Genomic DNA, 15,059 nt, shown 5'->3' with positions numbered 1-15,059 from the left:
AAAATAAACAGCAGGGCTGGGCTTACTTAGCTAAAGAACTGGAGACATGATGTTTTCAGTCCTTCTAGTGAAGAATAAATTATTCATGTGGCTTCCCAGAATATAGACAATGTGGATGGACCAGTCAGATGGGCAGAACAGTGTCTAATTGAATTTGACCCTGACAAGTGAGGTAATGCTTTTGGAAGGACTAACAATGCAATGGACGCGAGGAAGTACAGAGGACCACAGGGACCTTGGATGCATATTAAAACATGCCTGAAGGATACAGGACAAGTAGATAACAAGGCATATGGGATACTTGCCTTTATTAGCCAGGCATAGATAGAATAGGAGGGAGATTATGATTGGGCTGTATAAGGCAGCACGGTGGCGCAGTGGTTAGCATTGGGACTATGGCGCTGAGGACCTGGGTCACTGTCCGTGTGGAGTTTGCACATTCTCCTGCGGCTGCGTGGGTTTCACCCCCACAACCCAAAGATGTGCTGGTTAGGTGGATTGGCCACACTAAATTGCCCCTTAATTTGGAAAAAAATAATTGGGTACTCTAAATTTATGTTTAAAAAACATTGATGGAGCTGTATAAAACACTGGTTAGGCCACAGCTAGAGAACTGCAGTTCTGGTTGCCACACTGTAGATGGATATGATTGCACAAAAAGGATGCAGAGGCGATTCACCAGAATGTTGCCTGGGCTGGAGAGTTTCAGCTATGAAAAGAGGCTGATTAAATTGAGGTTGCTTTCATTGGAGCAGAGAAGGCTGAGGGGGGGCATGATTTTTAAAAAATATATACTTATTCAAATTTTCAACGGTTTTCATCAAAACACTCCAAACAGAAAAAGGAATAAAGCACAAAACAAGCAAAAATTATACACGGGATTTCCAACAAAATACAATAATCCCCATTTAATAAATAAACACGCACTCTAATCTAAAGAAAAACCAACCCCCCCTCCCCCCCCCTCCCTCACTGGTGCAAAATCCTGGAACTCCCTCCCTAACAGCACCGTGGGTGTATCTACATCTGAAGGATTGCAGCGGTTCAAGAAGGCAACTCACCACCTTCTGAAGGGCAACGAGGGATGGACAATAAATGCTGGCCTAACCAGCGACGCCCACATCCTATCAATAAATTTTAAAAAAGAACAGTGAGCCTTCAGGTCATTGGCAGGTATCCAATTCGGGCTGTTAGGGGGTCATTAAATGTGATTTTGTGCAGCAATATAGCCACTTCAGCCGTTCGCCGCCTGTAACGAGGTGAGGGTGCAACGAGAGGAGACTTTGTTGTTTAGTTTTCATAATTTATTTTACTTAAACTATATAAAATACCTTTCATACATAAAATGAAGTACAGAACCTAAAATATGTAAAATTCCCAAAACTGACACACGTCCAGTCCCAGGTACCTGCTGCTCCCGCAACTCTACCTTCTCTGCAGACTAAGCATCATTTCAGGTTCACAGCAAAGGATGTGCCAGACACTTGCTGCTTTCAGAACAATAAAGCAGTTCTTTCACTTCAGCAGGCAGGGGAGAGAGCGAGACTGTTCCTTTCACTTCCAAGGTCTAAACACTGTTGCTTAAAGGTACATCCTGATTATGGGTCCAAAGACCAAAATAGTAAAAATAAAATAAAAGAAACGGATTCAAAGGAATTAAACAGCAAGAACTCTTTCTGAATTGGTAGTAGAAGTAGATGTCACTGACCATAAAATTGACTCCAGTCGATCTATGTATGAAGAATCAAATTTGTAAATTGCTTATAGGCAGTTTGATTTACTAAATCTCTGAATTACAAGAAGTGAATGTTCTCATTTCAGATGATTTCTTAACACATTGGCCAGACTATTTATTTCAAAAGGTTGTTAAAGCCTTGATGATCAAAAGGGATCTAGCTATTAAATTGGAGATTCATGATCGCGTATATCAGGCGTAAAGCCACAAGAGAGTCACTTCACAGTTTAGCAAAAATACTGTAAGCTGGTGAAGTGTACTCTCAAAAACAGAAAAATGCTTCCAATAGTGATATTTTCCAGAAATATAGAAACTTGCTTTAGAGAAGGAGGCCATTTAGCCCATCATATTTTTAATTGCGGAATTGACAAATTTTTCCATTCCATGATAAACATACCATTGATTTTTCAAACATTTTTAATAAAATTGATATTTCGGCTTCTTTGTGAGCAGTTTGCCTCGATCAGTGGCAAACGTCTCAGTTTGCCACAGGTTGCACGTTCAGTCCTATAGTTTTCGACATCTATAACCTTATAGCCTCTCACTATCTATCCTGTCAAGCCCCTTAAGACTTTTATATGTTTCTGTGAGATTACGTTTCATTCTTCTAAACTCCAGGGAATATAGCTCCATTCTACCCGATCTCTCCTCATCTCGGAAATCCAATTGATGAACCTTCATTGCACAACCCTGAAGATCAGTATATCGTTCCTTTTGGTAAGGAAATCAAAACTATAAACAATACTCCAGGTGTTCTCTCCCCAAAGTCCTATTTAATTGGAGAATTACCTTTATTATACACCAACCCACATCTTGCCCATTCACTTTGCAATTTTCTATCCTAGCTTTGTATAGTCAGCAAACTTGGACACAGTACCTTCTTTCTTGAACAGAGGGGTTACATTTAGTACTTTCAATCTATGGGGATTGTTCTAGAATCCAAGGGATTTTAGAACATCAAAACAAATGCATTCACGGTCTCTGCAGTCACCTCTTAAAATCCTAAAATGAGAGCGGCACGTGGCACAGTGGTTAGCATTGCTGCCTACGGCGCTGAGGACCCGGGTTCGAATCCCGACCCTGGGTCACTGTCCGTGTGGAGTTTTCACATTCTCCCCGTGTTTGTGTGGGTTTCACCCCTACAACCCAAAGATGTGCAGATTAGGTGAATTGACCATGCTAAATTGCCCCTTAATTGGAAAAATAATAAAAAAAAATTTAAATCCTAAAATGGGCATCAACTCCAGTGGATTTGTCGACTTTTAGGCGTATTAAATTTTCCAGTCTTTTTCATTTGCATTTTTGAATCCTTTTTTGTTTGCTAATATTAAACACTTCCTACCTTAATTATTAAAGTTCCTACCTTCCTTATTTCCCCACAATTTCTGGTATATGTTTTGTGTCCTCTGCTGTGAAGACAGACACACAGTGGGCCGAATATTCCAAGGAGTGGGAATTGTGGTTGAGTTGTCAAACTGCTCCTATTTCTTTCACACGTTTCTAAAGCTCCTCATTTCTTGCCTTTACGTCCGAATTGAACCTCTTCAAAAGTGCAGAACGTACCTGGTCTCCTTCATATAGCAGTATCATTAGAGGAAGCCAAGCCGTGTCCCCTTTTTTTAAACAGCACTAGTATTTTGATAAGTGCTCTTTTGTTAACACATTGAAAATTTTGAGATGTTTAAATAATTTTTTACTGCTTCTGAGTGTGTGTAGTGAAGTAGGTGGCAGGTAAGCTGGGTAGGATGCTGAGGTCAGGTCATGGCAGGGAAAGCAAGTCATTAGGTCAGGTAGGAGGGGAAAAAGTCAGCAGTTTTATAGTTAACCAGCAGTTGGATATGGTTGTTTCGTGGGTAATTAATCTGCTCAGTGAGTTAGAATCCAACCCTCTGAGGATACAGGGAAATTGCGCACTGGAAGTTGAAACTTGCCTTGGGACTTTGAGGAGTTCTCCAGTAAAACTTCCAGGGATAGGACAGAAGGTCTGGGCCAATGTTTCTTTAATGCCTCTGCCATTTCCGTATTCCCCATTATAGTTTCTCTTCTCTCTGCAGGACCCATATTTCCGTTCACTCAATCTCTTGCTTTTACATATTTGTGGAATCTCTTTTAATCTGTTTTTATTGGAGAGCTTGGGCGAGTGCCGTTCAGCACTGATCTCCATAAATAGGGACCAGGAGGAATGGCACTCGTGGGGGTCTCCCAAGGGATCGGAAGCCCCCATGTGCATGCCCTTTGGGCAGGGTGGTACCCTGGCACTGCCTGGTGCCACCTGGACACACTGTTCAGGTGACAGGGGCACTGCCTAGTTGGTACTTTTTGTGCAGTGGCGATCGGGCTGGTGTGTCCTGCATGGATGTTGTGGGGATGGGGCTCTCCCATGGTAAAGGGGCTGGTTTAGCTCACTGGGCTAAATAGCTGGCTTTGACCAAGGCAGGCCAGCAGCACGGTTCAATTCCCATACCAGCCTCCCCGAACAGGCGCCAGAATGTAGCGACTAGGGGCTTTTCACAGTAACTTCATTTGAAGCCTACTTGTGACAATAAGCGATTTTCATTTCATTTTTTCAAAAAGTATTTTTATTGATGTTTTGCACAATTTTTCATAATAAAACAGTAGTAACCATAATAACAAAACAAACTAGAGTGAACATTAACATAGTGCAAAAAGAGAATATACAATAACAATTAAATAGAGATTACCCCACGTGACTCAGTCTTCCCACACCATCCCAATGAAGCACTCACCCTATCCACGGGCTGCTGCTGACATTTTAATTTTCCCCGAGAAAGTCGACGAATGGCTGCCACCTCCAAGAGAACCCTAGCGTAGACCCTCTTAAGGCAAACTTTATTTTCTCGAGGCTGAGAAACCCAGCCATGTCGGTAACCCAAGTCTCTACACTCGGGGGCTTCGAGTCCCTCCACATTAATAAAATCCGTCTCCGGGCTACTAGGGAGGCAAAGGTCAAGACGTCGGCCTCTTTTGCTCCCTGAACTCCTGGGTCTTCTGACACTCCAAAGATCGCTATCTCTGGACTCGGCACCACCCGTGTGTTGAGCACCTTGGACATTGCCCTAGCGAACCCTTGCCAGAACTCTCTAAGCTCCGGGCGTGCCCAAAACATGTGGACATGGTTTTCAGGGCTGCCCTTGCACCTCATACAACTGTCTTCTACCCTAAAAAACCTGTTCATTCTCGCTGCCGTCATGGGTGCCCAGTGGACCGCCTTAAATTGAATTAGACTGAGCCTGGCACATGGTGAGGAGGAATCAACACTGCCCTCGAACTCTGCCCACAGACCCGCTTCCAACTGCTCACCTAGTTCCTCCTCCCACTTGCCCTTGAGCTCCTCCACCGGGGTTTCCTCCGATTCCTGTAGTTCCTAGTAGATATCCGACACCCTCCCCTCCCCCACCCAGGTGCTGGAGACCACCCTGTCCTGTATCCTCAGTGGCAGCAGCGCCGGAAAGGCCACTACCTGTTTTTTCAGGAAGGCTCGTACTTGCAGATATTTAAAGGCATTTCCTAACGGCAGATTAAATTTGTCCTCTAGCGCCTTCAAACTGGGAAAGCTTCCGTCTATGAACAGATCTCCCATCCTTCTGATGCCTGCCCTCTGCCAGCTCTGGAAGCCACCATCCATCCAACACAGGACAAACCTGTGGTTGTTGCATATCGGGGTCCAGACCGACGCTCCCTCCACCTTCTTGTACCTCCTCCACTGACCCCAGATCCGCAATGTCGCCACCACCACCGGACTTGTGGAGTAATGGGTCGGTGAGAACGGCAAAGGAGCCGTTATCAAAGCTCCCAGACTAGGACCTTTTACATGACGCCGCCTCCAGCTGCACCCAAGCCCCCCCCCCCCCACCACTTCCTAATCATAGCTATATTGGCCGGCTAGTAGTACTTGCGAAAGTTGGGCAGCGCCAAAACCCCCCCCCCCCACTGCGCTTCAACAGCGATCTCCTTACTCGTGGGTTCTTATTCACCCACACAAAGCCCATAATGATGCTACTCACCCGCTTAAAAAAGATGGGGAGGCACTGAAAGACAAACAAAAATTTGGGGAGGACAGTCATTTTCACGGTCTGCACCCTCCCTGCCAGTGACAGCGGGAGCATGTCCCACCTTTTAAAGTCATCTTCCATTTGCTCCACCAACTGGGTCAGGTTGAGCCTGTGCAGGGCATCCCATTTCCTGGCCATTGTATACCCAGGTAACGAAAACTTTTCTCTACCATCCTGAGCGGCAGCTCTTTCAGTCTCTCCTCCTGCCCCTTGGCCTGGATCACAAACAACTCGCTCTTTCCCATGTTCAGTTTGTCCTTGAAAAACTTCCAAAATCCCTCAGTATCTGCAGAACCTCCCTCATCCCCGCCACAGGGTCCGAGACCCCCCCCCCCCCCCCCCCCCCCCCCCCCCCCCCCGCACGAACCAGTCCCTCGAGGCTCTCAGCGCCATAGCTAGTGGTTGTATAGGTAGGGCAAATAGTAAAGGGGAGAAGGGACACCCCTGCCTCGTTCCCCGGTGAAGCTCGAAGTCACCCGACCTCAGCCGGTTTGTACATACACTTGCTACAGGCGCCTGGTACAGCAATTGCACCCAGCCAATAAAGCCCTCGCCAAAACCTCCCCAGCGTTTCTCACAGGTACTCCCACTCCATCTGGTCAAAGGCTTTCTCTGCGTCCATCGCTGTTACCACCTCCGCCTCCCCTCCCTCTGAGGGCATCATAATAATATTCAAAAGTCCCCGGACATTGGTATTGAGTTGTCTGCCTTTAACAAACCCAATCTGGTCTTCCTCTATCACCCCTGGGACGCAATCCTCAATTCTTGTGGCTAGAATCTTAGCTAGCAATTTGGCAACCACGTTTAAAAGCGAAATCGGCCTGTATGTCCCAAAATGTTCCGTGTCCTTCCCTCATTTATGAACGAGTGAGATCAAAGCCTGTGACATTGTTGGGGGGATGGTTCCTTTCTCTCTGGCCTCATTAAAGGTCCTCATCAGGAGTGGACTCAATATTTCCAAAAATTTCTTCTAGAATTCTACATAGTAACCGTCTGGCCCCGGGGGCTTTACCCGATTACATGCCCTCTATACCCTTGACAATCTCCTCCAATTCAATTGGGGCCCCCAGCCCCTTCACCAGGTCCTCTTCCACCTTTGTATCCGACTTGTGTAGAGTATCATCCTCATTATTTACTCCCCCGATTTCCCTGGCTGCCTCCCTCTTTCGCAGTTGGTGTGCCAGCATTCTACTCGCTTTCTCCCCATACTCATAGACTGCCACCCTTGCCATCCTCAGCTGTGCTGCCGCTTTCCCTTGGGTCAGCAGTTCAAACTCTACCTGCAGACTCCGCCGCTCCCTCAGTAGGCCCGCCTCAGGGGCCTCCGCGTATCTCCTGTTCACTTGGAGTATCTCCTCCACCAGTCTCTCCCTCTCGGCTCTTTCTCTCTTTTCCCTATTGGATCGAATTGAGATGAATTCCCCTCAGAGCCTCCCAGACCTTTGCCGCTGCTACCTCACCCGTATCGTTTGTTAATCCTGGATGTTCCTGCTAATCTGCCCGCAAACCTCTTTGTTCGCCAGCAGCCCCACATCCAGTCTCCAGAGTGGGCGCTGCCCGCTCTCCTCACCAAGCCGCAGGTCCACCCAGTGCGGGGCATAGTCCGAGACTGTGATTGCCGAGTATTCTGTCCCCGCCACCTTTGGGATTAAAGCCCTGCTCAAGACAAAGAAGTCTACGCGGGAATAAACCGCATGAACATGGGAGAAAAAAGAGAACTCCTTCGCTCTAGGCTGTGCAAACTGTGCAAACCTCCAGGGATCTCCTCCCCCCCCCCCCCCCCCCCCCCCCCCCCCCCCCCCAACCCACAATCTGCTCCATAAAAACCTTCAGTTCCTAAGCCACTGCCGGTCGCTTCCCTGTCCTTGACTTCGACCGATCCAGCTCGGTTCAGCTTGATGACTGTGTTAAAGTATCTGTTTTTATTTCTTACTAATTTACCCTTTTGTTCCATTGGGGTGGCACAATGGTTAGCACTGCTGCCTCACCGTGCCAGATGCCCCCCCTTTGCACTGTTGGGATACTGCGATTTATTTTTTTTGGTTGATTTTTTTTTTTTAAATTCTTTTGCCCACCTCTTTTTTTCTTGGTCATTCTTTGCTCATTTTTGAAACCTTCCTAAACCTCAGGATTACTACTCTATTCAACACTATTGTAACCCCTTTTCCAGTGGAGCTTCATTTCCTCCAGACAATGTATGTTGCTGAAGAATTAGGAATTGTTTATTTAGATTTTTGAAATTGCTCAACTATCATCCTTATTAATTTTAATTTCCTAATGTATCTCCAACAACTCTTCCCTCATACCACCATAATTGGCTGCGTTTTAAATGATTCTCTCAAAAATCAAGTGTTTTGTATAAATGAAAAACCCGACCATGTAAGGATGTCCTTAAAAGGATCTTTGTGAACCAGATGGGTTTCTACAACGATCCAATAGTGTCACAGTCATGATAACTGAGATTGTCTTCTATCTTGTATTTATTTTGAAAACCAGTTGATTCATTCTAAATGTCACTTATTTCTCTGTCATCTGTTTTAATGTGTTCTGAACTCCCCGTATACATAGTTGAAATTCGAAAAACTATATGCACCCCACCCGCTATAAAAGCCATTAATTTGCTGCACTTGTAGATCTCTGTGCTAATGATGGGAAATTTGAGATTTATTGGATAGATGGCTGTTTCTCTGGGCTTGTGTTGTAATGTTACATTTGTATTATGCACTACTGCCTGCACATGGCAGCATTTTACTCCCTTTTCCAAACCCGCTGTTCTTCTCAACTGTTTCTGCATGCTGTAGTTTAAGAACTTGCCATGTTCAAAAAAATAAATAATAACTAAGCTGCATTGAACAGTGTGAATTCAATTGCGCATGTAGATTCTTGACCTCTATGATACACAAACTTTTACCTGTCATGTTTGCCTGTGTTTCGATTCTTTATGGTCTCTGCTCCAATCCTTGCTGCTGTTTTGGCACTGGCATGCTCTTGGCTGACTTTTTGCTTGGCAGGAGCAAGGATTCTGATTATCTTGGGAAGCAGTTGCAGTGTGCATTCTTTTTTGACTCCATATTTAGGCAGGTTTTATTTAAAGTCCGTTTAATTCAATTGGGTTAATTTATTTCATTATTTACTACTTTTGTCAGATCACCAGAGAAGGTGCAACCCACCACATTTTGTAAAGATGCTGATGTGCATTTAATTTTATTAATCTTGATGCATTGTATACAGTAGTAGAAAATGGTAAACTTCCAATATTACCAGTGTACTTTTTCACTTTTTTTACAAATCTGTCAGAAGTCTGGGGTATGTGAAGGAGGGGCAATTAGTATCTCTTTGTATGCAATCTTTTCTTCCTCTGATAATCATTTTGTCTTTTTTGTTTAGGATGGAAGATTGCAGGAGGCTATTGATAACCTTTTGTCTTTGGAAAAGCAGACTCGAACAGTAAGTGCAAGTTAAATTATTTTATTTGAGATTTTGAGAACACAAGAAATAGGAGTAGGCCATTTGGCTCATTGAGCCTGCCCCATAAGATCACGACTGATCTGATTATGGCCTGAATTCCTCTTTCCTGCCTGACATCCATAACCCTTGACTCCCTTGATGATCAAAAATTTGACTAACTTGGTCAATATATATTCAATGATCAAGCCTCCACTGCTCTCTGGTGAAGAGATTTCCAAAGACTAGGGACCCTCAGAGAAGAAATTCCTCTTCATCTCCAACTTAAATGGGAAACCCATATTTCTAAACTATACCCCCCTAGTTCTTGATTTACCCATGAGGGGAAACCCCCTTTCTGCATCTACCCTGTCAAGCCCTTTCAGAATCTTTTATGTTTCAATAAAATCACCCCTCATTCATCTCAACGTGAATGAGTATGGGGCTGTTCTGCTCAACCTTTCCTCATGACATAATCCCTTTGCCCAAGATATCAGCCTAGTGAGCCTTCTCTGGACTAAGGCTATAATGGGATCTGGAGCTGTGTGGTCCTCACAGAACTGAGCATTGATGAGATTATTGCTGCACCAGTGCTATTGGATAGGGCTGTCAACGATAGCTTCCATTACTTTGCTGAAGACTGAAGATAGACTGATGAACATGTAATTGGCCAGATTGGATTTGTTTTGTCCAGTGCATTCAGCTGTTTGTCGTCATATGGAGTAAATTAATTTGTCTGAAGACAGGCATCTGTGATGATGGGGACCTCGGGAGAAGGCCAAAAATGGATCATTCACTCGGCACTTCTGGCTGAAAGTGATTGCAGATGCTTCAGCCTTGTCTTTTGCTCTGCCATGCTCTGTCATTGAAGATGTTTGAGAGGCCTCTCCCTCCAGTTAGTTATTTAATTGTCCATCACCATTCTCAACTGGATGTGGTAGGACTGCAGAGATTTATGGTTGTGGGATCTGTTGTCTCCTGTCTATCGAATAAATAACTGGATTGCTGTGAGTAAAGGAGACCAGGGTTCTGCTTCTCCAGAAAACACCTTTATTTCTTTGATCCAACTTCACACATACATCTCCACTAACAAATAGTGTCACCTGTAACCCCTTTATGTAACAGTGATTTCTATTGTATAATTGACATCAAATTAGTATTTAATTGGAAGGTCTGTTAACCAATTCTGAACAGCAGGTGGTGGAACAAGAACCCTTGATCAGTTTCAAGAAAAAGGAAGCAGTGAATAAGATTCAGTATTAGAATCCCACAACTAATATTCGTGGATTGGAGAGCTAGGTGGGACACGGTCTCCTGAAACTGTTACTATATTTTTATGTAAAAGGCAAAGTCCAGATCAGGTTCATAAGTGCAGTGATTTGCAGTTCCTTTTTTGTCTAACTTGAAATTACTATAGACATTTGCTCACCCATCTAATCCTATTCCATTGATTAATTTGAAACCGTTTCAGAGTTTCCGCTGCATTTGGTTGATATGGTTCATAATTATACTGAGATTGTTGCTTTGACCGACAGGTCTGAATTTTTTCGTTCTAAATCCTAGGCCTCTGACATGACATCGACGTCAAGAATCCTGGTTGCTATAGTAAAAATGTGTTATGATGCAAAAGATTGGGATGCACTGAATGAAAATATTGTACTTATGTCTAAAAGGAGAAGTCAACTAAAACAGGTAAGGTCCACAGATTGTGCAGGAAACCCTACTAAAACCCTGCAATGTAGAAACACTCTGCCAAATGATCTTTTATCAGACGATTACATATGAATATTGGAGCTGAGTACGGATGGGAAAACCAAACTAATATCTAATTGGCATTCATCCCTCAAGTCAATTAAACCTCAAGATTTTAACTACTGACTGCTTGCATTTGTTTGAAGAACATCCCAGTTTATAGAATTTATACATGCTTGTTTTTCCCCTTTATATCTTTCTTGTATATGAATATCAATAATAAAGAAAAGTCCTGGTATGTCTTTGATAATTTTCTTCATATTTCTAAATAACAAAGTAACTATGCCTAACACTTGATACAGGATAATGTAATTTCGCAATAAAAATAGTGTAAAGATTTTGACCATATTCATGTCCGTAATACCTGTTGATGGGATTCAAATAAACCTGTGCTCTTAGTTCAACTTGAAAATGCTGTTCATGTTGCTTATCAACATGCTAAATGCAATTGCAAAGATTGGATGAGAATCAATACATTGTCGAGCTATCAATGTAACCAGTATTTGCAAAGCTCGCATCACCTTGCTTTGTTTATTATGCAGGCAGTTACAAAAATGGTCCAAGAATGCTGTACTTATGTCAGTCAGATCACTGACCTGCCAATCAAATTGAGATTGATTGATACTTTGCGTACTGTCACAGCTGGGAAGGTTAGTATGTTTTCATTTATTTCTGAAAGCATGCATCTTTGCAAGATCTACTCAGAAAGGAAACTTTTTTATGTTCAGCTACATAACCTTTGAGAGGCATGCATTGATGAAGAATATGCTTGTCATTGTGGCTTATAATTTGCCCAAACTTGCAAACCGTGTCAACGGAAAGGTTTTCCTGTTTTTTAAACCACAATTCCAATTAAGGGCCAATTTAGAATCTTTTGTTTTTCTGCCTCCGTAGATAGTTCAGGCAGTGTCTTATTGGGCCCCCTCCACCAACACCCCGACCCCCTCCCTCCCCACCACCCTCCTTTCCCCTCTCTTCTCCCCCTCCCCCTTCCTTTCCCTTCTGTTGGTACAGAGGCGAGGGCATCTGGTCTCTCCAGCGCAAAGTTTAGTGCGTGTACCGTTTGTTTTGTGTGCAACTGTGTTGTGAAGTGTTTTAATAATCAGAGTATCCTACCCCCCTCCCCATAAGTTAGTACTGGGGGGGGGGGGGGGGGGGGGGGATGTACCCTGTTTCTCCAACACAAAATTAGTGTTTGTACCATTTGGCCTTATATATATTTTTTACTGTTTTAATAAAAATATATGGTCAATCCACCTACCCTGCACACCTTTGGATTGTGGGGGTGAGACCCACGCAGACACAGGGAGAATGTGCAAACTCCACACGGACAGTGACCTGGGGCCAGGATTGAAGCTGGGTTTCCGTGCCATGAGGAAGCACTGCTAACCACTGCAGCACTGTGCCATCCTGCAAAAGTTTTCCTAAGTTTGCTTGTCTAAAGATGTTCAGGTGTATAATTAAATTATTTAAATGGCCTTCCGGGGGTGTCATGTCAGAGCAAGATGCACGAAAAGTGGCTCCTGGCAGAGTCTTTGTTTGTGATCCCATTTTTTTCGGAGGATTCTGGTGTCCAAACCCTGTTAGTTGATCTGATGAACTACCGCCCGACAGAAGCAGGTCCAAATCATCACCCAATTTGAAGAAGGCTCAGGAGGGTAACCTGTTGAAAGAACTTGAAGGAAGGTGGCTGCTGAGGCAATTCCATTAGACACGTTGGTGGTGGTGATGGCACAGGAGCTGGAAAAAATCGGCCAACTGATGGATCGGCAGTTTGAGCGGCAGGACAAGGAGACCAAGGCATCTTTGAAAGCCACTGTTGAGACTTTGGGGCCGATGTGCAAACAGCTTGTAAAGACCTCGAATGCGGTGAAGCGCATGGTGAGATGTTGAAGGGTGTGGAGGAGGCCTTGTCGCAGCAGGAGGATTGGTTTTCCTTGCTGGAAGTGAAATTGCTGCTCATGGCCGAGATCAACAAAGGCCTGAGGTTAAATGTGGAGGATCTTGAAAACGGGTCAAGGCGGTTGAACCTTGGGTTGGGGCTCCCTGAGGGTGTGGAGGGCTCAAAGCCGACCGAGTATTTTTCAACGATGTTCTCTCAGCTGGTGGGAGAGGATGAGTTGCCCTCCCCTCCGGAGTTGGCTAGAGCTCATCGGATGCTCTGGCAGAACGAGCCACCGTGGGCGGTGATTATCTGCTTCCACACTATCAAAGGAAGACGAGGGTCTTGCAAGTGGACGGAATAGACCTGAACATTGGCAGGCATCCACCTCCCTCGTGTTGAAGAAGGATAAGGACCCCACAGAGTGTGGGTTGTACCGCCTGATTTTGTTGCTCAATGTGGATGCAAAACCTTTGGCTAAAAGTCTTTGTGTTGAGGTTGGAGCCCTGTCTCCTGGAGGTAATGGGGGAATGATCAGACAAGCTTTGTGGAGGGCAGAAAACTGTTGTCCAACGTGAGCCGGTTACTCGACCTAGTAATTACACTGGCGGTGGGGTCAGAGCCGGAGATATAGTGTCTCTGGACATATATGAAGCTATCTTTTCGTAAAGGAGTTCAGGCTGGGTCCTGAGTTTGTGTCATGGATGTGGCTATTATACGAAGCTCCGTCTGTTAGTGTGCGCACTAACACAAATAATTCAGGCTCCTTTAGGCTGCATAGGGGGATGAGGCAGCGGTGTCCTATATCTCTTTTTTGTTTGCGTTAGAAAACGAGCTATTGGCTATCGCTTTGAGGACCTCGGATAAGTGGAGAGGAATTGTGAAGGGTGGAGTAGAACACAGGGTATCCCTGTATGCGGACAACATTTTGCAATATGTAAGGGATCTGGGGCCAGTTATGGGCAATATCATGGGTATATTGAAAAGGATTGGCTCCTTTTTAGGGGTATAAACTAAACGTTGGGAAGAACAAATATTTTGTGGTTCGCCCTTTGGGGAGCTGGGTTGGGGGGTAGTATGTCCTGGAAATATGGACGGATTTTGGGGGAAGAGAAGGTTTCGGTGGAAGAGGGGCCACGGCGTGGAGAGGTGACTTGACAGAGTTTCTGTACCTCTCCGTTCAAGTTCATTGCGAGGGGTTGTCCATTCATATTGCACTTTAAGGAATTGATCACTGTTAGTTTGTGGGGGCGCAGTACAGGTGTAGGTTGTTTGGTTCTTTCTTTAAGTGAGGGGGGGGTATTGTTACCGTTGGCTTAATTTTTTCTGGTGTTGATGCATGTGTTTGTTTTGCTTTGTAATTTTGTGGATTTTGGGTTTAATTTATTGTCATCCATCCATGCAAATACAAAATATTAAAAGTTCAAGAATTTTTCAAAAAATTATTTAAATGTATAATAGTTACCAATTATAGATCAGTGAAATTGATCTTGAGGCTAATAGTTCTATAGATTGTATTGTAACAATGCGGGTAAAGTATGGGCTGTACGTCCCTGTTGAACCATTCCATAGCATTGTTCACCAGGAAGTATTGATTGAGTGATAAAAGTCGGTTGCAAAGAAAAAAATATGCGTTTATGTAGCACCTTGCCTGTTTTCAGTACATCTCAATGTTTTGTAACCAGTGCTTTTACACTTTCTGAAGTGCAAGGTCACAAAAACAACAAATTAATGATTGAACACAGTTTATTTTGGGTGAGCAAAGTACTGTGGATATTGGAATCTGGAGCAAAAACAATGGGCATTGGAAAAACTCAGCAGGTTTGTCAGCATCTATTAGAAACAGTGAAATGTTTCTAGATTTTAAAATGTATTTTTATTAAAGTTTTCAAGTTTTAACAAGTATCACTGCAAAACAAAAGAAAAAAGGGAAGAAAAAAAACCTATTATTATCACTGCAAAACAGGTAGAGCACAAACCGAAGTCTTTGTAACCATAGGAACAAATAAGACAGGATGAGTCGGGGACAAAATCCTCACTGATACAAGACCCGTCTGCACCAAAGCAGGATACAGTCAACAACACGGTTGCTTCATACCTTTTTTAAGCTATGGGTAACAGAGGAATAAAAGACCCCAAGAACTCCAGAGCTCCGGGGGGGGGGGGGGGGGGG

General features: G+C 44.1%; 1 protein-coding gene across 1 annotated transcript in view; it reads left to right on the top strand.

Annotated features, from left to right (window-relative positions):
* Positions 1-15,059, top strand: part of psmd12 (proteasome 26S subunit, non-ATPase 12) — a 39,275-nt gene that overhangs the window by 5,328 nt on the left and 18,888 nt on the right. Inside the window, exons 2-4 of the mRNA XM_038776913.1 lie at positions 9,196-9,255; positions 10,816-10,944; positions 11,547-11,654. Coding sequence (XP_038632841.1) covers positions 9,196-9,255; positions 10,816-10,944; positions 11,547-11,654 — 297 coding nt within the window. The remainder of the gene's footprint in view (positions 1-9,195; positions 9,256-10,815; positions 10,945-11,546; positions 11,655-15,059) is intronic.

The sequence above is a fragment of the Scyliorhinus canicula genome, chromosome 18 (assembly GCF_902713615.1).
Source record: "Scyliorhinus canicula chromosome 18, sScyCan1.1, whole genome shotgun sequence".
NCBI classification, from domain to species: domain Eukaryota; kingdom Metazoa; phylum Chordata; class Chondrichthyes; order Carcharhiniformes; family Scyliorhinidae; genus Scyliorhinus; species Scyliorhinus canicula.
The sequence above is the reverse complement of the archived record's forward strand: the minus strand, read 5'-3'. Positions and strand labels throughout refer to the sequence as shown.